General features: G+C 48.9%; 2 protein-coding genes across 2 annotated transcripts in view; one reads left to right on the plus strand and one right to left on the minus strand.

Moving 5' to 3' along the window:
* LPCAT (lysophosphatidylcholine acyltransferase) overlaps positions 1 to 7971 on the minus strand; it is a 164927-nt gene extending 156956 nt beyond the window's left edge. The window contains exon 1 of the mRNA XM_065433372.2: positions 7721 to 7971. Within this exon, the coding sequence (XP_065289444.1) occupies positions 7721 to 7805 (85 nt within the window). The 5' untranslated portion in view covers positions 7806 to 7971. The remainder of the gene's footprint in view (positions 1 to 7720) is intronic.
* A 140-nt stretch (positions 7972 to 8111) lies between these two features.
* Positions 8112 to 24379, plus strand: part of LOC135903011 (DAP3-binding cell death enhancer 1-like) — a 50359-nt gene continuing 34091 nt past the window's right edge. Inside the window, exon 1 of the mRNA XM_065433383.1 lies at positions 8112 to 8255. Within this exon, the coding sequence (XP_065289455.1) occupies positions 8112 to 8255 (144 nt within the window). The remainder of the gene's footprint in view (positions 8256 to 24379) is intronic.

Below are 24379 nucleotides of genomic sequence, written 5' to 3' on the forward strand. Positions count from 1 at the left end.
AGCTGGCACACCCTGTATAGTGCGTATGGCGGTACCCGTATCTTCAGATGATCAGTGCACAATCGACGACACTTTCGCGTGATTTAATGACATCCAGCGCGGCGCCTCGCTGCAGTTAATTCGTTGGTGTAACGACGTCTCCCTTATCACCGCAATCAAACACAAAGCTCGCGACGTGAAACATAATCTGACAGAATTAGAGCGAGCCTGCAATCATGTTTCCTCTTACCCCGTCCGATATCCCTGGCTTAGCCGATCGCTGTACACCGAAAGTGATATTCACAAGAATAAACGTTTCAAAATACGGTGCTACAGGAGACTAGACTAGACAGACGTGAGTATCCAGTGCTGTACAGTCTTGTAGGTGGAGTACGCCGATGCACCAAACGCTAGATTCCGTGACATGTAAAATGCAGGACAGAAGGCGCTACTTTAACACACGCAAAATGTAATGAATACAGCAGTATATATAGATGAAATGCGTGAATTAAATCATCTCGAACAAAAAGGAAAAATTAGAAATGGATGGCTATGCACTAAAAACTATATCTGCATTGTGTTCAACGGTTTTACGTTTCGGCAGGAGACCCACAGATCAAGCGTGTGGTTTAGCACCGCAACAGGACTATAAGAACGAGCTGGAACCTTTTATCCGAAACCGTGCACGCACGGTACTTGTGATATAAAGGACGCCTCATGCATGAAATGGATTCTGGCATATATATATATATATATATATATATATATATATATATATATATATATATATATATATATATATATATATATATATATATATATATCCCAAGATCGACAACTCGTACGACCAAGTCTAGGCAGGCATCGAATCGCGAGTACCGCGGTTACCGTGTCCGTAACGGTACCTACTCGAATCACCTAACGTCCCAGCATTGTTTCAGCTGGCGGATGTAGAGCTTACGTGTCGCACCGGACAGAGCGTATAAGGTGTCGCGAAACAAAGGAGGCAAACACCAAAGAGGCTTCGGTGTTTCTTTGCAATCCTGTACAATATGAGACATGTTCACCAGAGGCACTCAATACGTGCCAGAAACGCCGTCCTCACGGTTGAAACGAACCGTCGTATCTGCCGCTTCAATACCTAGAAGGTAGCTCTGATTCGGCTTCCATGCGCTAACCAAATTTCGGTGCGGGCCATGGTACACACACAATATATCGGTCCATTGGGATCGACACTCTGCTGCATGGTTTAATTCACGAAAAAAAAAACACTCAATACACATTATATTCAATAACCTGAGAGTTAAGCACAATAGCGACAAGGGTGTCATATCGTCGCTGTAGGCGCACGCGTTCACTTATGTAATAATATTTGTTTTCCAAACTCTTTCCTTCGGGTGAGCTGTTTACTACAGGTCGAAAGGAAACGTCCGCGTGACATGCGTCCTCGGGCCAGCGCAAAGAGAAAGTAAAAGCTAACGCCGCATACGAAATGCGCCGCAGGCGAAGAGTTTTGGGCGCGCCCTCTCACAGGGACGAGGGAAAGCGGACGTAGCCAGAAGGACAACGCCATGCAGCGCGTTTTGTTATCTGGCACGAAGAAATCAAAATGACAGAGAAAAAAAAAGTTGCTCTAAGAAGGCCCGCATGGAATGGCTATGCTTACAGGGTGCAGTGGCGTAATAAGCGTTGGAAAAATAGACCGGCCGTATACCTCATGGTCAAATATTGTGGCAATTCGACGGCCACTCACGCACTGAATTGTTGTGAAATTATGCAAATACATCAAAAGAGTGGGTGTGGCAGGAAGTACCGCAAGGTAAAGGAACGGCGTTCTGCCAAAGACAAAGAAAGACCCGGGGGCACTGTCGCGCACCGGAAGAAACGAGAGAAGAAATTACCAACAAGTCGGGCTTTCCGTCGTTTTATTATTCACCACCCACCCTCCTCTTATTCCCTCCGTTTGGAGCTACATAACCACGCTGCAGCGCAGAAAAAAATGAAATAAATAAATTAACACAGACGAAATTACGTTCGCACTGCGAAAAGGAGATACATGACAACAGCACCTAAATTGATCACGTATGCGGATTGCAAGAGAGCATGCAATGCAACGAACACCAACTGAACCCATAGGTATGGACAAGCAGCGGTGACTCAGTGTCAAAACACTGGTCGTCGCAGATTCAGTATACGCCTTTGCGTATATGTCTTTTCCGGCGCAAATGAAGGAAGCTGGCTTATTATCCAATATGGAGCCCTCGCCTGTATGGCACACCTCTCCGCCCATTGCTGCAGCCTTCGGGACGACAGAATGAAGGCATATTTGATCTGAGGTTATCAAAGAAATCTTAAGTCCCCTTTCCAAGGACGAAGACGTGCACATCAATGCCGCACAACACCACAATGAACGCGCAGGAGGGAATGTGGGCGCAATTGCGTAATTCTTTGGGGCGATGCCCGACACCGAATTGGGGCGCTAAGTGTCCATTCAAGCATCTATACGAAAGAACAGGGTGGTTCCAGTATAGTCTCAGCAGAAATACGATGAGAGCACGAAGTGCTCGCAAATCGAGGTCAAGCATGCCTGGGCGACCGTCTCAACGCCGGTACAGAAATGTAACCAGCGGCCAGGCAGCGCGTGAGTGGACCATCGGCGCTACACAGGGGTTTCCGTCGAAGCCCAAGTAGCAACACGACTTCCCGAGCAAAGCACAGTGCTGACCGTTGCGAGCATACCCGTGGGCACCTTATGAAAGGGGAACGCGGAACAGTGTTCCGTACCTTCAGTGAAACAAGCGACGCTCGTGCGGATAATCCTGACTCCCATCTGATACGAAATAAAGAGACTCGAACAGCTACACGACGTGAGCCAGTCGCGAGGCACAAGCACACGGCAACCGATTCCAGCCACGTTTGAGACCTCGGCGCCGGATGATAGCGTTATCGGATGGTCTCCGTGCGTCGAAGGGGGTCGACTGCCCGATTCAACATAGAAAGGGGGGGTGACTACGCACTGTTTCAGAAATTCGCGCGATTTCGGCCTGGCACGCTATACTTCGGTGGCGTGCACCAAATATAGGCAGCACAGGGCACGTGTACATATCGTTTGCACGCACGCAGAGCGCAGCATGGCGAACCGAACGTGCAGCGTCGGGTGCTAGGCTTACCCGCCGGAAAACACGGTAAGCGTGCTACAGGCGCCACAGTGTTCAGAGAGACGAGGAAAGGGCCGTTACATTTGGTCCTGCGACCTTCAACTGCAGGGCACCAACCGTTCACCGCGTGCTCTCGAAAGCGCGGCGGCGGCGTAAGGAAACGACAACAAAACAAAGAAACGGAAGGACTGCCGCGAGGGGCAGGCAGCCGGTGAACAGGACGAGTCTGGGAGGTGACCTCGCACCAACGCGTCATCTGAGGCACACCGCGCGGCGATTCACGCAGGAGTGGGGGGGGGGGGGGGGGAATTGGCGCGCGTCCTGCACACCAAGAACGGCACGGACGATGCGATTTGCCTGCGAGTCAGTAAATGGTACACGTTGCCAAATTATTTGCCACGAAGCTGGGAGTAAATTCAGCTGAAGCACTTAACAGCAGCACAAGCTCTCGGCATATCGGGCCACAATGTGCGCCTGCCCACGTGTGCGCGTCACTTCTTTGTATCACGCACAGCGCAGCACTGAAAGCAAGGAGCCCCAGTTAGACAGGACTGGTCAATCGTTAAAACATATTACGTGGTAAACCGACGCCAATAACGTGCGCCTGTTGTCAACGTAAGACTTGCGGAGAGCGTACCGTTAAGGTGCACATTCCATGTTATGAGCGAATGCAATAAATGATCGACGGCAATGGCCAACCGTGGGCGTCGCGTGCCCGATGAGAGCACAAACGCCGTGGGAGAGCGTCAAAGTGGCAATAGCAAGTAAATGTGAAGTATCACATTTTTTTTCTGTAGTTTCGAGAATGCAATTATACAGACACTATAGTCTAGATTTCGAAATTAGGCAAAACCAGCAATGCACGCCAAGAAAAATAAAAGAAACAAAAATTGATTTTGCAGTGCCTCACGGCAAAAGCGAGTTAGAAGCCAGAGAAAAAAATACAAGGCAGCCGACCCACCTGTTACAGTGAAAGCCGATAAAAATGAACTCGGTATAACGAATCACGCTTTATATCGAACAGCCGCAAAATTGTACGAACATTATCAACGTAAAACACGTCACGTTTATGATCGAACTTGGGGTATATATAGCTCGCAGTTTGTTTGCCACCAACACCGAAACGGGCCTGCTTTTGTATCTGCCAGTGTCTAACGGTTACGAAATTCAAATTGAGAGAAAGCGTTAGTAACATCCGCAAATGTTCGAGCTATGGAGCAAGCCTCTAACGCTGGGCTTAAGAGGAAGTTTTAGCTCTGGTGCTCCTGTCGAAATACATGTAAAAGGAGAATTGATTTTTCTCGGCAACCACTGCACTAAATTTGATGAGGTTGGTTGCATTTAAAAGGAAAACTTAAAATCTAGTGACTGTTGGTTTCAATATTTTGGTTTAGGTTGTCAATCTCATATTAGAAATTGGCAAAAATAACAAATTTTCAGCAAACGAAACTATCAAGCTTACAATTCTGTAAGTCAGCAATGAAGAATGGTATCACAATCCCGTGAATTGTAACTAATAGTACATCTAAAGCGGACTAAATTGATATGTTACACATGAATCTCCAAAAATTTAGCAATATGAAAATACAGTTTTTGCAGACCCCTTGTACACAACGTAACGAATTCACGTAAGCTATAATGTGACACATCGAATTTGTCCGCTGTGAATGTTCTAATGAATGCCGTTTACAGAACCGCGATATCTGTTCTTGATGCAGACCTATTTTTTTTTTAATTCGTGCTTCTATTTTTTCAAACTTTCGAATTTATGAAAATCTTTTTGAAATATTCAGGCCCTAAATCGAAATTCCGCATCCAACTTTCACGAGAATTTAACTTTCTCTCTCAAATGCAAGACATTTCATTGAAATCGGTCCAGGGGTTATCTCAGAAAAAGTTTTTGCGTTTTACATGTATTTGAATAGGCCGCGTCGGCGTTGGGCCCGAGCTAAAGCTTCCTCTTAATGTCATCCTTTTTTTTTTTTTTTCAGCGCAACATTTGATAGTGCAACATGCGCGGGAATCGGCAGTATGGCGGGCTCAAGGAAATCATCCGGGCGCGCTTTAATGCAGTCAGCAAAATATTTTTGCCTGGGGCTGGAATTCTCCGTGCTCCAGTATTTTGCCAGTTCTTATCCTTACATAAAAGGAAGTTCTTGAACGTTTTTCTTTTCTTTTTGTAAACTGCTTCTGTTACCCACAGCTGGCTCGATATAACGAAAGGATTCCCTTCGCTCGACACTATTCCTTTCTTATCAACCCCATGTTCGCGGCCGGCCGATCAATCCAGGTGATAACGAGGGCGCTGCGGCGCTCTGACCCCTGACGAAGTGGGAAAGGACTAATATCGGAATAGAATCGTTACATAAACCTGGCCTTAGTGCCATCCGTCTTTCAGATCGAAAAATGCATGAACTGGACTTCAACTGGACTGCAACTTTACGCGGTGCATTTGTTTATTTCGCAGCCTTCAAAACGTTCAAAGAACGCCTATGGATCCCTTTACGGGTTTTCATTTTACGAGCAACATGTCTATAACAAACGATTAAGTTCGTTGTATGCGGCATCAGGAAACAATAAAATTATTGGATATATGCGATGAATCTTCGCTCGTCTTACAGCTCGGCAAGAGCACGTGCTTTATTGCACGTGCTCTGAAAGGCGCATTAACGAACCAATATGGACGAAAGGGTCGGACTCACGAAGCCAATCATACGCAATAACGGTTCACAAGAATGAGTGCACGGCCAATCGCAACAGCGGGACAGCATGAGCGAGGGGGGAGGCAGTACCAAAGCAGCTGACAAATCAGAAATGGCAAATGAAAAAGCTTCTGAATCCGACCGAGCCGCACGCACAACAGTTCGTAGTGACCAATCATGACCGCAAACGAAACAGCGGACGATCCTGAGCTGTACTCAAACATAAAAAAGGTATTTGAGCCGGAAGCCGAATCAGCAAAGCTGTTTGTGGGCGCTCTGACAGGTCCACGCCATGGGGTTACCTTTCGATATTTGGTCAGCGTACGGTCGCCAAATGGTCTCAAAACATTTTTACGCGTGAATAACTTCGTGAAATCGGCCGCAAGCCCCAGACTAAAAACGGGTAGCTCTGTATCATGGTTTTTCAGAGTTAGTACCGCTGCAACCGGTGGTATCATACTCAAATCAGGGCCTAATAAGCACCCGGCTAACATGGACAATGTGTGCACTTGATGATGACACCGTAACAAGGATATTCAGAAACACGGTGTAAGATGCCACCAGTCAAACTAAATAAGATGTGCCATACAGAGCTATCCCACAATGATGATAACGCATAAACGCTTTATAGCGACGATCAAAATTCGCACGATCTACATTTATATCGACGAACAGGGCGGAACTGTGAGATGACGACACAGGAAACGCGCGCCAGTGGACGAAAAAATTATCACTAGCTTGAACGATACAGAGCAGAAAACGGTGTAGGCGATGGAAAGCTAGTGGAGTCAAGCCATACTTACAAAAAGATTAAACGAAAAACGAAAAAGATTAAACCAAGCAGTCGTTGTTGACGCTATTTGGAAGACTACCTCTTTAACGCCCATCAGTATAAGCCAGAAATGGTGTTTTAGCGCAACGACGGTTGATGACCAGCAGCGCGCGCACACACGCACATACACATGCGCACGCACGCACAACGGAAGGAAGCCGCTCCATACACGAACATAACGACTGTTAAGGCTACGAATGCTAGGCCAGGCGCCTGGGGGGCCAAGCCTCTGCATCTCTTGCTTTTTGCAGCAGTCGAAGAGAAAGAACCTAACGGACGATCGAAGGGACCCGCCTTGCACCGCCTCCCCCCCCCCCCCCCCGGCTATTTTTCGTCTCAAAATTATGGTAACTAAATTTTGACTAACAAAGAGCAGGCCGATGTTTTTGACATGCATAATCGTTACGCACTTGATACGACAGTAGCGGAGACTTTAAAAAAAAATTCTTTTTGGTCTATGGTGAGTTTGAGGTGAACGCACACTAAACAAGGCGTACGCAAGTGCCAGCTTCTGAAGCAAATGAGAGCTGCTCCATGTTAAAATAAGCGCGAACAACAGAACGTTTTGAAGCACAACTTGATAAAAAAAAACGGATTATGCAAACACTTCGTATCGAAAAATCGAACGCCCTAAATAATATTTAATAGCGGTTTGTTGTTGACTAAACGTCTTTGATTTCTAGCGAACTATATCGGGACCGATACAGTGTGCACTTCGCTGTCAACGGACACAGCACTTTTCTGCTTCGATCGTTCACGTATCAGCAGAAAAGCAACTCGTCGTCAGAAATGCGAGTTCGACCGGTTCACACCCGTTACGTGGCCGCGGCCAACTTCAACAGCGGGCACGCAACAAGCTCCTCAATATGTGCCGGTGACAACAGCAGCAGCGAGGGGGTTTTCCCAGACGCGAACCGTTCGAAAAATAATATTTTCTACGAAGGTTTAAAAACTCAACGACAGCAATGAACCGAGCGACGAAGTGCAGGAAGTGCTAACGCATTTCTCAGTCTCCTCCGCTCTTCCTCTCCCTTCTCGTGGCCACTGACCTGGCAAAATCTTGGCGTCCCCCAAGGGAAATTTCGATGCGTCGAAGATGGGACGCTCGCCCGTCGGACTGTCAGCTTCATTCATGATGCTAGCGGAGTCCGCGTCGCCGTCTGAAGTTCTTATGATCTGGCGCCTCCGCTGCACCGCCGCTGGATGTGATGCGATGGAGCTTCGCACGCGCAAGAGGCAAGCGCTACTGCTCTTCTAGGACAAGGTTACTACGAGGAAGATCAGCGTCCGCTTATCCACAACTTCGCGCAGCCACTGCCGCTACGCCACCATCCGCCATTTTCGATTTGCCGCTGAGCGCCCGTGGCGCCATCTCGCCGCGTCGTTGTCAGGCAGTGTCTGGTTTGTCGGCGCTCTCTCTGACAGCGTGGTGAAGCCAGCATGACAGGAGCGAGGCGCAGGTCTAAGCAGGGAAAGCGAAACGTCGCCAAGGAAAATGAAGGCGCCGACAATCTGCCGTTCGGTGGCAAAGTACGACTCGCAAGGCGTCGAAAGCCAGACGGGTGGCTGGTTATTGCCCTTGAGGTGAGTATTCAATTAATTATTCTCACAAGAGTGTTGTCCCTCTATCAAATACCTTCTTCGTCGGAGTCTCATTCCGTCCTGATGCAAAAGAGAAAAGAAAAATCATTGGAGAAGGAACAGCAAGCGCTGGTAGTCGCGGTTTAACAGTTTTTGAAGAAAAGTGTTGAAATTCCTGCTAAGCTCCCCGAAATACTGCTGTGTCGCTTTCGTCCCCCTCCAGATATTCGCTCGTGAATGCTCAGTAATCGTCAGCAAGGATATGGAAATTTCTCCCGTCGTCTACAGATAATCATAATCTACTTCATTTTATATTCAATCGCAAGCGCACCTCCATGGAGAAATCATTTTAGTTTCACTTTCGTTGTAGTCACGAGTGAAAGCGGCCTGTTGTTCGCCACGGAGTTTCTCGTTTCCATGACGACTGTCATCAATCACTGAGTGCGCTCTTTATCGGCGACGAGCACGGAGTAAGACTTTCTTCACTTTTGTTTATTGTTTTTTTTTCTGCTTTTCTTGATGAAATACTCTTGCCCAGCATGCAAGAGTATTTCCTCTGTCAAAGCACATCACTCTCTTTTATGTTCCGCCGTTCACTTCTCGGGAAGGGGGCCGCCCGTGTGTGGACTTCTGTCGCTTCCTCATTAGCCGCTTTATTTGAATCTCATTGGTCACAGAGTTACTGCGAAAAAGTGCACAAGAACTGCGAACAGTCTTTATTCACACTTTGAAAAGTCATCGGTGATTGATGCCACGCGCTATATCGTCCTGCAATGTCTGACTTGAATTCCCGCACGTAACTAGGAGAACGCTATTCGGGATTTATATGTTTTTTTTTCTTCTGTTATTCTCATTCTTGACGGAGTTATCCACTAACTCATTCAGTAAGGAAACAGGTAAGCTGTGTAATCTCTTTTATCCAACAGCCATGCACTAAACGCGCTTCCCTATGTTGGATAGTGGCCTGACGTAATGTCTTTCGCGCGTAATTAAAAGCGGCACGCGACTCGGCAGCATTGTGGCTATCGTCGCCTAATTATCTCCACCCTAATTATCGAGCCAGTGTTCCGATCCGGATTACTCGGCACATGAAATGAAAGGGGTTAACAACGCTTTCAGACTAGCCACACGCTAAGCAGTACATGTACTATGCTGACGACATGTGCTGTTTTTTTTTTTTCACTGGTTTCTCTCTCTATCGCTCTCTCTCGCTCTCTTTTTCGTGTTTGTTGCGGTGTTCGCAACTTAGTACGTTTTAACTGCGCTTCCTGTGTGCTTTGCCAGTTTTTCCTCGTTCCCCTTACCGTTTACACGGGGCGTATCAGTTCTTTATTTGTTGGTTTGTTTTCTAAGGCTACTACATATGTTTAAAGCAACTCTGAACAGTAGTGAAATTCCGAATACGCAGAACGATTATGTGGACAGGCGGACGTTGCCGACACGGCAATTCACAATGATAAATTCTTTAACTAACACGATAATACTGACATAATTTCAGTTACTGATTTTAAGACACATATTTATGAAACAGAACTGAAGCCTGTCATTAGCAGGGCACTATGCTTATAGCAAAATGTTTCTGGTGCATTTGCGCGCCATCACATTCGCGGTAAAATTGGGATTCAATGCAGGCGCCTCGGTTATACTGACGCCATGAGCTAACCGTGGTCTTACGGCTGACAAGCCGCGGCCCTCCCCAAGCCCTATGACACGGTGCAGCGGGCCCGAGCGTCAGCCAAAGCCTGCGACGCTGTTTTTAATTGCGGCTGAACGGGCAACCCGCTTCGTCCTCCCTGGCTTGCTGACACCTCCCGGCGTAGTAACTAAAAGCATTTTCAATAGAGGCGCGCTCTTGTGACCGGGAACGGGAGGAACACCGGAAGCTCCAAGGTGCCAGATTCTCTTCAAGGCGCCGTACTGGGATGCCGTCTTCGCCAGTCGGTAGGGTTTAGGAGTAGGGCAGACAAGTTAACGTTATAGGAGTCCTAATTTCTTTCTTCTTATGACCTCGTCATCACATTCGCGGTAAAATTGGGATTCAATGCGGATTGGATTGGATTCAATTGGATTCAATGTATGATGGGCAAAAGCGGGCGCAAGGAAGCTCTGCCAGAAACTTTGGGTACAAATGCTGATTTGCATACTGGATGGCACGCTCGGTTAGGCCACTTGGTGCAGGATATATGGCGAGCAAAATTTGCTACTCATGCTGTGACAGGGCCCACTTTGTCAGAGTTTAACGATTCGTAAGACGGGTTTATTGTCACCTACTATCTTCTTTTTGCCTCTGAAAGATTCACCTTGAAGCAGACCAGTATTGTTGCACAGCTGATATATCTTTTCCTGCATTTGCCAGAGCAATTCAGGAACGTCTGTCTGCAATAAAAGTAGGAAAGTGTTCGTTTTAACGGCGCGTTCGGCCTTCTTTGTGTAGCTTCGGGAAATCCATGCGAATTAGTTCAAAAAGAACTTGCTAGTGCTGTGGAGTTATCATGATGTCACGAAAAAAGATGTCATCCGCCCGACTGTAGCACGAGACTACAAGGAAACCCACGCGGGTTTCTCAAAAAGAAAACTTTGTAGTTGCAGAAAAATTCCTCTTGGTCCGGAGGATTCGTCCTGATCTCGGACCAGGACGAATCCCCCAGACCAATAGGAATCTTTCTTCAAGTGCTAAGTTTTCTTTCTGAGAAACCCGCTTGGGTTTCCTTGTAGCCTCGTGCTACAGTCGGGCGGATGACATTGTTTTTTTCCTTTTCATGAACTTTCCTCCACCTTGCGGGCTTCTGCAGAACTCAGTTGCCATGTCATGGTGTCTGGTAGGCTGTCTGAACTTCCCTTTCTGTGCTTGACACATGTGGTACCTGCGAATGTGTCATTTCCACGTGCCATGCGGCATAATGTGGAAGTGGAATTATACATATATCCACGCAGATATTGCAACAGTGACTTGTGAAATGCATTCCATGAGCCAGTGTGCATTGTCGTTAGGTGGGTCAGTTGTTAACATCCGTAAGTGCATTTTCACGGACCGTTTTTGACTCAAGCCTTGTTGAAAGTTGGAGACAGGTACCGCTGCAGACGCAAGAACGAAGTACTTCTGCCGTTGCTGATGTATTCTTTCATACCCGAAATGTAAATAGTTTCAGTAGCTTGTTTTTTTTTTCTTATTTACGGCAAAATTCATAATTTTCACAGGACTCTGATGTATCATAATAAATATGAACCTTTGGAACCATTCTTCCTGGCCGCATGGCACTTTCCATCAACGTATTTCTTCTGTACCTTCCCGCAGTATCGTGTAAGTGGTTTGTTCTGGATGTTCGCTCGTTTCATATACAAGTAATATCGACACTGAATCTGCACCAGTGAATAGCGGGCCACAGGGTAGCACGAAGTGACTAAGCGAAAATGTTGCAGGTAGTAATACATCTTGCAATGCGTCCTCGAGGTTGGGTACGTCAGCTCGAAAAAGCTAGTCAGTGTCTGATTGTACGTAAAAAGTGTGACTTCGCTCCTGCTATACGTATATAGGCCCGAAAATACTGCACAGCTTTCAAGACTATTTGAGCTTACTTTCTACCGTTGGTGTATAGTGCACTTATGCAGCCCCCAGTTTACAGTTATATTAATATCCCACCATATACGGTGCCTCTGATTATCAAACTGATGTGACAGCTTCTGATAAAATACTGTACCAGTTATAGTATAATGCGATGCATCATTTTTAAAGAGAAACGGCTAATTGAGAATAGTTTGTGCAACGGAAAAGTCTCATGATATGAGCTTTACTGTTTCACGGTATAAGCACTTTCACATGCATTCCACTAATGACACGTCTTGCGTCAAACGTGCGAAATACTTCGTCTTGATTGCAAAGGCTTTTGTAATTGGACCAATATCCAGCAAGGCCTAAAGAGACGCGCAAGGACTGCACGTATTAAGGCCTGATCAACTTCGAGATTATTTCAATGGTCTCCTGCTTGTACTTTTACTGCAGCCGTTGAAGACCCTGCTGTGAAAGGTAACTTTATCTTGAAAGAGAGCGTTTTTCTGGAAGCTCATATTCGGTTGCGCTATAGGTTGAGGGCGTCGGAGACTTGAGAAATCTGATGTTCATGCACTTCTTCTGTCTTTCAAAACATGATGACGGCGTTCATATCAGTTGCCAAAACAGCCCGGAATGTCATTCGTGATATCTTATAACCAGGCTGACTCATTCTTCAAACCAAAAGGCAGACAATCATATCCGAACAAATGGAAAGAACGTAACTGATGTGGGCAAGTTTGGTCTCCTTTAGTTCAATGAAATCTACCATAAGCATTCCCAAATAAGTGAAAACAAGTCGCAGCCACCGTTCTCTTGATAATACGGCAGTATCAAACATTGGCATTGGAAGCAGTAGTAACTCAGTTTGGCAGTTAAGAGTGCTATAATCAGTGCAAGGACGAATTAGCACTTTCTTTAGCGGCAGTAGTATAGGCACAACAGATGCCAAATGGCGGTCGAATGCTGTCGGCCTCCAACGTCACTTGCAATTCCTATTTTAACCACGCCTTCAGCTCTCTTTACATGTTGCACGAGGCTTCCCGAACCACTGTTTGCTTGCTTGCTCAAAAGGAACACCATCGTGTAAATTTGGGCTTGTTCGTATAGCGCAAGTACATGGGAAACAAGAAGGAATAGCGCTCTGTCTTGTGTAGTCTTTTTTTTTTCGTGTACTTTGGCTATACGAACATCTTATTAGTAAATGGAACAGCGTGCGACTGCGTCGCCGGAGGATAATTTTCTATGCAGACGAGCTCTGGATACTTCGTTCTCATATGCCTTCACGACAGTGGATTGACCATAGAGGGTTTGTTGTCTCCACGCCTTGCGTCACTTTTTTATTTATTTATTTATTTTATTGTACCCTCAAGACCGAAGTATTACAGAGGGGAGTGACTAAAAAAATATACACAAATAAATAAACAAAGCAGCAATAAACAACAAATGTGGTTAGTTAATTGCATCCGGGAGTAATGATGTCTGATAATGCCGAACGAAACTTTGAGTTGTCCTTGATTGCGACAACTGCGCCGGGAAGGTGGTTCCATTCCTGAGAGGTCTTAGGAATGAATGATTCGTTACAGGTTCTGGTGCGGCACTGAATGATTCCAACCTTGTGGCTATGGTCGATGCGAGAGGAAATGTAGGTAGGAGGTGATATTAGATTATCGCGTAGGTACGAATTGTCGAAATATAGTTTATGAAATAAAGCAAGGCGAAAGCACTTACGCCGGGCTGAGAGAGGAGCAAGCAGCATAGAGCGCCACTTTTGCGCCATCTTCAACCCATTAAAGGTTAAAGGTCCCTATAAAGGTCATTCTTTAGCTTTGTCGTGTCGAGACGAGATGAAAGGAAGTCGTAGGCGACATCAGGGCGTTGCCAACACGTACTTATGCGATGTCCTCGAAATTCCGTCAACACAGATGCCCACTCATTATGGGAGCTTATCGCCTCATCGCAACCTTGGACGGGCAGCGCTCTCCCGCTATGCAAACGACTGGCATGCATCCAGTGGCGTAGCAACAGGGGGGGCCGGGGGGCCGTGGGCCCCGGGTGCAAGGGGCCAGGGGGCGGGAGGGGGGTGTCATATACGTCTGAAGACACCCGGAACTTGTTGATATCCTCGCCTTCCTCGACTACAACCGGGGTGGGGGGGGGGGGGCTGACAGAAGACCTATGGGCCCCGGGTGCCAGACGACCTAGTTACGCCACTGCATGCATCTACTCTTTTCTTGTTGATGGTGGAAATAAAGTCGTCACTGTTCGTGAGTACGTTCATTTCGATACCATGTATATTGACAAGGACCCGAAATAGCTATTTAGATGATACCAAGATACCGTCTCGTGGCATCATTGCGCTGGAAGGTCGACAGGAAACTGGTCTTATATTTCTCGCAGTATGTTGGCATTCGATCCGAAATCTGCAGATCACACCACTTTTTGGCACTGACTGTCCAATGTCCGACGATAACTTATGTTCTGAATTACTTCCTTATCGCTTTTCTTATTTATTTTATTCGAAAGTTTTCCAAATGGCGTACTCTGATTCAGCACGGTCCACTAGCTCACTCTGCTGCCCTAGCCCTTAATGACGATTCATGAATAGTGCAATTCTAGATTCTAAACTTCTTCAGCTTTATCGGTAAAATGTGGCTGATATAATACGCTATGCACTCATACCCCTGGCAGATCTAGAGGAATGGCCTTGCCACCCCCTCCCACCCGGCTACCCCCTTTTACACACACACACACACACACACACACACACACACACACACACACACACACACACACACACACACACACACACACACACACACACACACACACACGAACGCACCTCATGAGACTGTCCTACATCTGCCCATGACTCATATGCATAAGTGTGCAGGACATCGTATGTTGCAACTACCATATTTACTCGAAAATAGGTCAAACACGAATATAGGTCGACTCCTATACGTTGATCGCTCCGAGAATGCAAAACTTACAGTTCGAGTATAGGTCGACGCATATCATTTTAGAAAAACAATAAACTTTCAACATGACACTTTCATTTACCGTATAAGCTCGGCTACTAAATCTCGATAGTCGATGCCACAAGCGGCATCCTCGTCGATACTACCTGACAAGTCGTCCTCGTCGGATGCCTCGCGGGCGCCCTCAGCACCCCAAACGACGTCGCTCTCGATGCTGTCGAGCGCGTCTTCTATGTGTCTTCCTTTACTGTGTGTTGTAACTTGCGGCAAAAAAAAAAAAACTCTTTTAGTAAGCATCGACTAGGCCAACAAGCCATTCTGTTGCGTTAAATACGCAGTATTTCTAAAACCAGTCATGCAGGAGATTCTAAAGCCTGTCTGGAGTACTGCTTTGAAACAGAAACATAAGCCGAGCCAGCGACATGCGTTTCGGACCTGAGCTAAATGCCCTGAGAAATTGCTCATTACCTATCGAATTTGCGTCCCAAGCTTCTAGAACGGCTTTACACTAAACATAAGATTCGTTCTTTTCACAAGAAAACACGTCGCACGTGCGTCACGATATTATATGTGCTCCATTCACGCTACTAGTAAGCACTGTGATTGCTCCTTTCGCATTGTGTTCTCACGTCGACCGAGCGAACTGAAATTGTGCGAGACAAACCGTACGTTTGCGCACTGTAAAGACGGAGGACAAATGTGATCAGCAAGTTGAATGTCAGGACTTGGTTCCGTGTGCCGCTTTCGTTCGCTGCAACGGGTGTCCGCACGATGGGACGCGAGACCCCGCATGTTTCCGCCTCGCAAGTGTACTGCCTCGCAAGTGTACTCGCACTGCCTTTGTACTTGCGGTGATTACAGTTGCTCCGGCTGAAAGCCCAGCCCGACAACATAATCAATTCTGCAAACATGTAGGCCCGCTCTAGTGCAGCGTCTCAACCAGAGCCAAGAGAGAGAGAGTGAGGAGAGTAATTTCAGGGAGGTCAACAGTGGTCAACAAATGCAGGGGGTCAGCAGTGGGTTTCAGCCACATCTGACGTGGTTCGCTCGGCTCCCGCTTTTTGCCAGCATTTTCGGATGTTTTTCGAGTGTGTACCCCTGAACTTTCCACATTTTCGGATCCGTGAAGTCAAGAGGAACACGCCGATACCCGACTTTTGTGGGTGGGTGGACTTTTGTGACATTTCTTGCCGTTTTTCTTTCGACTATACGCCATGACCGTGTGCTGTGCCTAACCGTGTTAGGGTTCGCGAGGCGAGGCATCGCTCGCCCACCTCTTCTCGTCGTAGGCTTTTCCACGGACTTTGTAATGGAGTGTGAGGTGGAAGGGGAGTTTTTATCCCCCGAGGACTTCACTAAAGATTCAGGGTGGCAGCTCGTTGCCAGACGTTCTTCAATGAGCGAAAGAAACGCGGCCAATGCCAGTGCGGCCGACGTTCAGCATAACACCGGTCTCAACGCTCGGTGTAGCGCCGACCGCGCGGGCATTAAAAGCAAGATCATTCGAGGAGCAAGGATGCCTCCGATGCCCAAGGGAGAGAAAAAGATCGTCATGCGGCCCAGGGGAGGCCTGTGTATCAGCAAGTGTGGACCTGCCGCAGTCGCCGACGCCATATGGCAGGCTGCCGGGCTGGATTCGGCGTCGCGGGACACCGACACGATGTGTCCCAACTTTCAACAAAACATAATGGTGATCAGCACACCAAACAGGGACAACGCTGCACGCTACGTCGGCATCGAGGGCATCTCCGTCGCCGGCCAACGTTTCGAGGTGAGCGCTTACGAGGCCACCCCCCACTACACGTGCAAGGGCGTCATCCGAGGCGTCTCCCTTACCGACGGGCCCGCGGCGATCGACAAAAAACTCGTCAACCCGAGAAATCCCACGGCGCTGGGCGCCAAAAGAATCAAGAACACCGGCACAGTGGTGGTCCTGTTCGAGGGGTACCGGGTGCCAAATTTTGTCTCCTACGGCGGCACTATCGTCAGGTGCACTTTATTTTGCAAGCAAATGGACGTGTGTTACAGCTGTGGGAGACTCGGGCACCGCTCAGCATAGGTGCGATACCAAATGCAAGCTGTGCGGAGGCGACCACCTTACCGCCGCCAAGGAGTGCAAGCGACGATTTCAGACGCCATATCTCGTCAGGCGCAGACGGGGGCAACGCTCCCGCGCCCTCAACGCCGAACATTTGCCGCCCATGGAGCGCGAATCAAGGCCGGCAAGCATCGCCTGAACGCCAATACGGTCGCAGCCGCTCCCGACCACGGCCAGGTCGAGGTCAAGATCTCTGTTGCGATCCAGATCCAGGTCCAGATCCGGTTCCAGGGGCCTCCCGGTTTCCAGAACCCAGCCAGCATCCGGGCCTCAGCCAGCCTCCACACGTTGTGGAAAGTAGCCGACCCTTCTTTGGGCCGATCTGGTACGACCCAAGCCCGGCGTCAATACCCAGGCTGCTCCGACATCTCGTAGAAACCCGCCCACAGAGCAAGCTAGAGACGCGGAAGTCATTCGCTTACGCAAAGAAAACGACGACCTCAAGAACACGATCAAGACACTAGTTAGCGAAATGGCAGAGATCAGGAAACTCGTTTCGAATGTGTCGGGTAACGGTGCGTCAGTCACGGCCACCGAGACTCCAATCCCAGCTCCGGTAGACGGTACTGCGACGTCCTCCAAACGCATGGCAGTACTCAAACAAACATGTGAATCGGGAGCGTTGTCTGCAGAAGTCAGCGAGATTAAGCAAAGTCTCATTGGGCTGGCAGACGGCCTCAAACAGGTCACCGCTAGCGTCGCTTGCCTCAGTGATAACGTTCGCCAAATTCAGGTTGCGCTCGGAGACCCCAACAGGGGCCTCGGAGCTCTCGCAGATCGCATCGACGCCATTGAGGCGCGAATGGCTTCATCCGCCTCCGTCATACAACCGCTAACCGTTCCCGCCATACTAAAGAAGGCTACACTTCATTATCCCACCAGCGCGGCGACAGGAGGACCCATTCTTTGCGCAGGCCTAACTGCCCCGTTAGGTGGTAGTCCGTCAGGTCAGCCATAATGGATAGATTCAAAGAGAGTTTTCGCATTTGGCAATGGAACTGCAGAGAGTATTCTAACAAAAAAGCCCCCTGCAGCAGTTTTTCAGGTCTTTCTCTGCGAAACCTCAGGTCATTGCTCTCCAGGAAACATTAATCTCCGCCGCCTCACTCCAGGGATACAGGGCCGTGTCGGGCAGGCCCGGGGGGCGAGGGATTTGCACCTTGATCGATAAACGGCTAACTCATATCACCCACGACCTCAAGCTGGCGAGGTGTAGAATCGAATATGTCATGGTTGAGATCCTGCTCGACGTTCCGCAGCGGAATCAGCGCAGAAACAGCGTGTTCGTCCTCAATGTATGTAGCAACCCCAGAGACTCGCGCCAGCAGTTCAAGACCATTCTCAAGAAGGCGACTGACTTGGCCGGCCCTCGACCCTTCGTATTTGTCGGCGACTTCAATGCACCATATGGCATCTGGGGTTACGTCTACGACACTATCAAGCGGCGAAACCTGTGGCAAGACGCCAACGAGATGGACCTCACTCTAGTCACTGACAAGAATTTTCCTACGCGCATCGGCAACTCCATCACCCGGGACTCGACACCCGACCTCACCTTCGTGAGGAACGTCGAGGACGTGGGTTGGGAGAACACCGCCATGGAATTCGGCAACGACCACTACATTCTCGAGACCAACTTCAAGGTGTCTCGGAGTAGGGTCAGGGAATTCACGTTCATCGATTGGGACCATTTTCGCAAGATTCGTGACGAACCCGGGAGAGCCAGGGCACCCGCCACTCTCGAAGAATGGTGTGAAGGTATCCAGAACGACGCTTCCGCGGCCAACAAGAAAGTGGAAACAGATCTCGACGTCAAGCTGATGGACAGCAGACTCGCCCATCTGATCGAGGCCAAAACCGCCATGCTCCGCCGATGGAAGGGTCAAAGGCTCAATCGCAGACTCCGAAAGAAGATTTCGGAGCTCAACAAGGTCATCGAAGACCACTGCAAGGCGCTATGCCAGCAGCAGTGGGACGAGCTCTGCGAATCCATCGACGGACAGATGCGCAACGGCAAATCCTGGGGTATGCTGAAGCACCTTCTCGATGAAAGCGGCTCGAAGTCAAATCAAAGGCATACATTGGCCCGGGCCTTTCACGAAGCCACCAGGTCTAACACGGTCGATGAACTCGTCGCAAAACTCATACAGAAGTACCTGCATGTCCGTCGCGACGGAGATCCGTCGACCCAACTCCTGGACTACCGAGGCCCTCCACGCCCCGAGCTGGATGAAGACTTCTCCATTGCCGAGGTCAGACAGGCCATCTTCGCGCTCAACCGCAAGTCTGCTCCGGGTCCGGACGGAGTAACCAACGGAATGTTGAGAAACCTCGACGACACGTCGATTGTCTTTCTGACCGACAAGATAAACGAGTCCTGGAAGAGCGGCATTGTACATGCAGAATGGAAGACGGCCTGCACGGTGCTCATTCTCAAGCCCGGCAAGGCCCCGAACATCGAAAACTTGAGGCCGATTTCTCTGACCTCCTGCGTCGGCAAGGTCATGTAGCGCGTCGTCCTCAACAGTCTTAACGGGTACTTCGAAGACAACAAGGTTTACACGTACAACATGATCGGCTTCCGCGCCGGACTCTCAACGCAGGATGCCATGAAACTAATCAAGCATCAGATTGTGGATGGCCGTTCCAGAGACGTCAAGGCTCTGCTCGGTCTGGACCTCGAGAAGGCTTTCGACAACGTGCTCCACACCTTCATCGTCAAGACCACTTCAGACCTGGGTCTCGGTTCCAGATTCCACAACTACGTCAGCTATCTTCTAACTGACAGGAAGGCCAAGCTTCGCATTGGAGACTTCCGCTCCGAAGATGTGCCCCTCGGAGGGCGGGGCACTCCTCAGGGCGCCGTCATCTCCCCAACATTGTTTAACATCTGTATGATTGGTCTTTCCGAGAGGTTGGCGCGCGTCGAGGATGTCAAGCACACCATTTACGCCGATGACATCACCATATGGTTCTCCCGCGGCTGCGAGGGCAGATTCGAAGAAGCCATGCAGGAGGCGATTGACGTGATCGAGGAGTATCTCCGCCCCACCGGACTTCGATGCTCCCCCGCCAAGTCGGAGCTGCTACTTTACAGAAAGGAGAAGGGAGGCAGACCCAAAGATTGGAAGCCAGTCTCTGAAAGCAGCATCAGACTTCGCACTTGTGACGGGGGGGGGGGGTGACACCCAGGGTCGACGTTATTCGGGTCCTGGGCATGTTTGTCGAATTCAACGACGGAAACGGAACTGCTCTCCGCAAGATTATCGCAAAGACGGACAACGCTTTCCGCCTCGTTCGCAGAATCGCAAACCGGCATCGAGGCATGAAGGAAAGCAATCTTCTCAGGCTGATCAATGCCTTCGTACTCTGCCACCTCACGTACACGATTTCTATGCACAACTGGCTCAGAGCGGAGCGAGACAAGCTCAACGTTCTTATCCGCAAAATAGTCAAGAGGGCTCTCGGGCTACCCATCAGGACCCATACCGAGGATCTCTTGAAGCTGGGGGTACATAACACCGCCGAGGAGATTGCCGAAGCCCAAGAACGCACGCAACTCAGTCGCCTGGCCACCACAGCGGCGGGTAAACGCATCCTCGAAGAGCTCGGTTACCACCCTGCGGAATTCTCGATGGTCAGTACCCCGATCTCTAGGTGCATTCGAGACAAGTTCGTAGTGGCCCCTGTGCTCCGAAACGTCCATCCCGTCCACAACGAGGGCAGACGCAAGGCCGGAGCAGCAGCCATCCTCAAACAGATCAAGCGACACGACATTAGCGCAAGCTTCGTCGACGCTGCGGAGTACAGTGACGGGAAGACCTTTGCCGTCGTTGTGGTCGACTCGAGCGGAAACATTTCCAATAGCGCCTCGATTCGCACTTCAGACCACGGAGTCGCCGAGCAAGTCGCCATCGCCCTCGCCCTGCTAGACGGTCGTGGGTCCGAAATCTATACTGATTCCAAAACGGCAGCTAGGACTTTTCAAAAGGGTTGCATCGCCAAGGAAGCTGTTCGTCGTCTTAGCGGCTCGAGTCCACATGCTCTCACAAACCATTCAATTCACTGGTTTCCCGCTCACGTAGGATCGGTCAAGAGTGCTCCCCCGAACCTCAATGAGTCTGCCCACGAGGCTGCGCGTGACCTCACCGACCGCGCTTCCTCTATAAGGAGCACTGACTCCCCTCCTCTCTACGGTCACAGCGACGCTCCCGCTACTCACAACGAGATTATTAAATATTTCTACATGTCCAGAAAGGTCTTTCCACCCCCTCACCCCAAGTTGAATAGGGCGCAAGCCGTTTCGCTTAGGCTCCTACAGACCAGCACATATCCGTGTCTGTCCGCTCTCCACGAGGCTTACCCCGACGTGTATCGCGACGACGCCTGCCCGTCCTGCGGCCAGACCTCCACTCTACCTCACATGCTCTGGGAGTGCGGGTCGACATACCCCAAGTTCATCAAGGAGGAGTGGGACTCGCTTTTGCGTAGCCCCGCTCTAGAAAAGCAAATCCTGGCCGTCCGGCGTGCCCGCGACCGGGCCGGTGGGCTAGACCTGCCGGTCCCGACGTGGGACTAGCCGGGTGCGCGACGAGTTCACGTCCTCGCCGGACCTACAATAAAGTTTATTCACTCACTCACTCAGGTCAACCAAACGGGCGTCCAGTTTGATACCCCACACAGGAAAAGGGGGAATATAAAGAGAAACCAGAGCCGAGCTCCGGAAAACGAACGCACTGTGCACGGCATTTTGCCAGACTTCAAGGCCGTTGATAGCTTTCACCTATCCTACCCTTATTGCCCAACTCTCTTTCTAAGCCAGAGAGCCATCCGTTGAAATGACGTTTTGCTCACTCATTCATGCAATTCAACAGCACGTTTCATGGTGAAGCAGCGACAGCTCGGGGATAGAGCGCGCAGGCGGGGCCTTGTTTGGCTCTCCCACCTGTATACGCGCCGCCGTGATTCCGTTTAGTATACCAATGTGGGGCACCGACGTTGTCGCTGCTCTTCCATTTTTTTTCCCCGTGCATGGAAAACTTTGCTTCGATGAACTTTACTGTCTCAATTTTTCAGTGCAATAACATCCCCGATTTCTATTCCCAGAAGTTTTCCTCATTTTTATCAGGTCTGTCAAAAAAAAAGACAGTCTAAAGCCACATGTGTGCTGAAACTGAATTTCACGTGTTTTACATATTCAACTCTCAAAACATTCTTTTTAACCGCGAAAATAGATCAATAACGCTTTTGTTTTATGATGAAAGCAAGAGAAGATTTCTAACGGCGTTGTTATAAAAGAGCAGTGCCACCAAGTTAATATATACCGGGTGTTTTAGCGAAGACTTACAATTTTGTTTTTTGCCGGTTTTCTGCAATGACTAAGTAATATTTAAAAATAGCCGTTTTGAAATAAAAGGACGGTTCCTCCAGAGACATACCATCAGTGGTGGCTACCACGGAATGACGGGTGATACGTGGTAATTAGTCGTTAATTATATAAAAACTACATTAATTACGTTTTTTAGCTTTTAGTTTCAGCAGGCTCATCGTAACCGGGAAATTGAAAGGAGCTCTCCGTACAAGGTATATACACTTTTGGATCTGGAAAAATGCGACTTCCCGCCGAACTGCCACGACGAATGTCGTCTATAAGAGCGGGCGAAAGTGAAACTGGGAGGCTGCAGCGAGCGCAAAGCCGCGCCCCTCGATGCGACGTTTTGCTTACGTCACCCAGCAGCGGGCAGCCAGCGCGCTGCGACCGCGAGGGGCACGGAGCAGCATCGCGCTGGCTGCCATAGCAAGGCACATCTATCGATAGAAAGGCACATCTACCCAGCGAGTCCCATGCCTCGAGCAAGTGACTAAAGCAAACTCTAATGTCAATGGATCGGAGTATGCTACTTTTTGGCATGATCAAGTGGGAGACGCGCGTCCATTTGACCATTGTACTGAAGGCACTGGGCAGTGGGCATGGTGCTAGTGAATGAGAAGACGAGGAGTGCTGGCTTCCCCGTTTCGATATAGCACCGACCTGTTTAAGCCTACCGCTGCAACCTAGAACTAGTGCTGCTACGCGAACACCCCCGTTGCAATAAATAAATAAATAAATAAATATATATATATATACATATATATATATATATATATATATATATATATATATATATATATATATATATATATATATATATATATATATATATATATATATATATATATATATATATATATGTGTGTGTGTGTGTGTGTGTGTGTGTGTGTGTGTGTGTGTGTGTGTGTGTGTGTGTGTGTGTGTGTGTGTGTGTGTGTGTGTGTAATGTAATATGAGGATTTATTATAAGACACTAGCACAGTCTAGTTGCACCGGCAGTACCCGAACGCTGATCGCGGGCACAGCCGATACAAGAGCATTTTCTTCGTGTTCCTCTTCACTACAATGGACATCGGGAGAGAAGAGGAGCCATTCTGGCGACTTACGGCGTAGGTAGGATGAGGGGGTCATAGGATGGCTTAAGTCGGTTTACATGAACAGTGTCACGCCCGCGATGCCTAAGGTCGGAGGATGGCGTTACAGGTTCGTAGGTGACAGCCGAGGTACGGTCTACGACGCGGTAGGGGCCATCATAGCGTGCAAGGAGTTTGGTTGAAAGACCAGGGCTGTGAGGCGGGACCCATAACCAAACAAGGGAACCAGTCTGAATAAGTGGTATAAGCGCGCCACTGTCACGCAGCAGCTTTTGACGACCTTGAGCAGCGGTCGTAAGGGTTCGTGCGAGCTGCCTACAGTCCTCGGCGTATTTGGCGGCTTCAGACACAGGCGTGTATTCGGAAGCGTATATATATATATATATATATATATATATATATATATATATATATATATATATATATATATATATATATATATATATATATATATATATATATATATATATATATTGTCGTTCTACGACATAACAAGCGGGGTGAGGCGCTGTCCACTCGCGACCTAGACCTAATTGCGGTCAGTCACGTTTTAAACGTATACCGAAAGTATGTGAAGCGCAACAGCTTCACTTGCATACCATTAGTGCGTCCGAGGCCAGCTCGTATCGACATTTATTAGATTATGTAGTCTCGCAGTGCCTGTCAATATACTGGCAATGCCTGTTGACTTCAATAAGCAAACAAAAAACAAAATGGTCAACCACTGGTGCCCTTCATGAGCTATATAGAAGCGGCAAGCCCGTCTGCGCACTTCCGCCGAGGCCACCCTGTGGACACGAGACGAATGCAATGCGGTGGCGCAGCGCGTTTTGTGCGCGTCTCGGTGGCTATGGTATATACAAGCAAGTAGGTTTGCAGGGCACGCGATCGGGCCGATGGGCCTGCAGCCATGCGCGTCTGCGAGCTCCGCGTGGACCGCCTGCAAATGGGCGTCGGGAGTCCAAAGTATGTCGGCTGTTAATTGTCAGGGTGCAGACTCCGCGACCCAAGTCACTGGACGAGGATCGCGTAGTTA

This window comes from Dermacentor albipictus, chromosome 1, assembly GCF_038994185.2.
Source record: "Dermacentor albipictus isolate Rhodes 1998 colony chromosome 1, USDA_Dalb.pri_finalv2, whole genome shotgun sequence".
Taxonomy (NCBI): Eukaryota; Metazoa; Arthropoda; class Arachnida; order Ixodida; family Ixodidae; genus Dermacentor; species Dermacentor albipictus.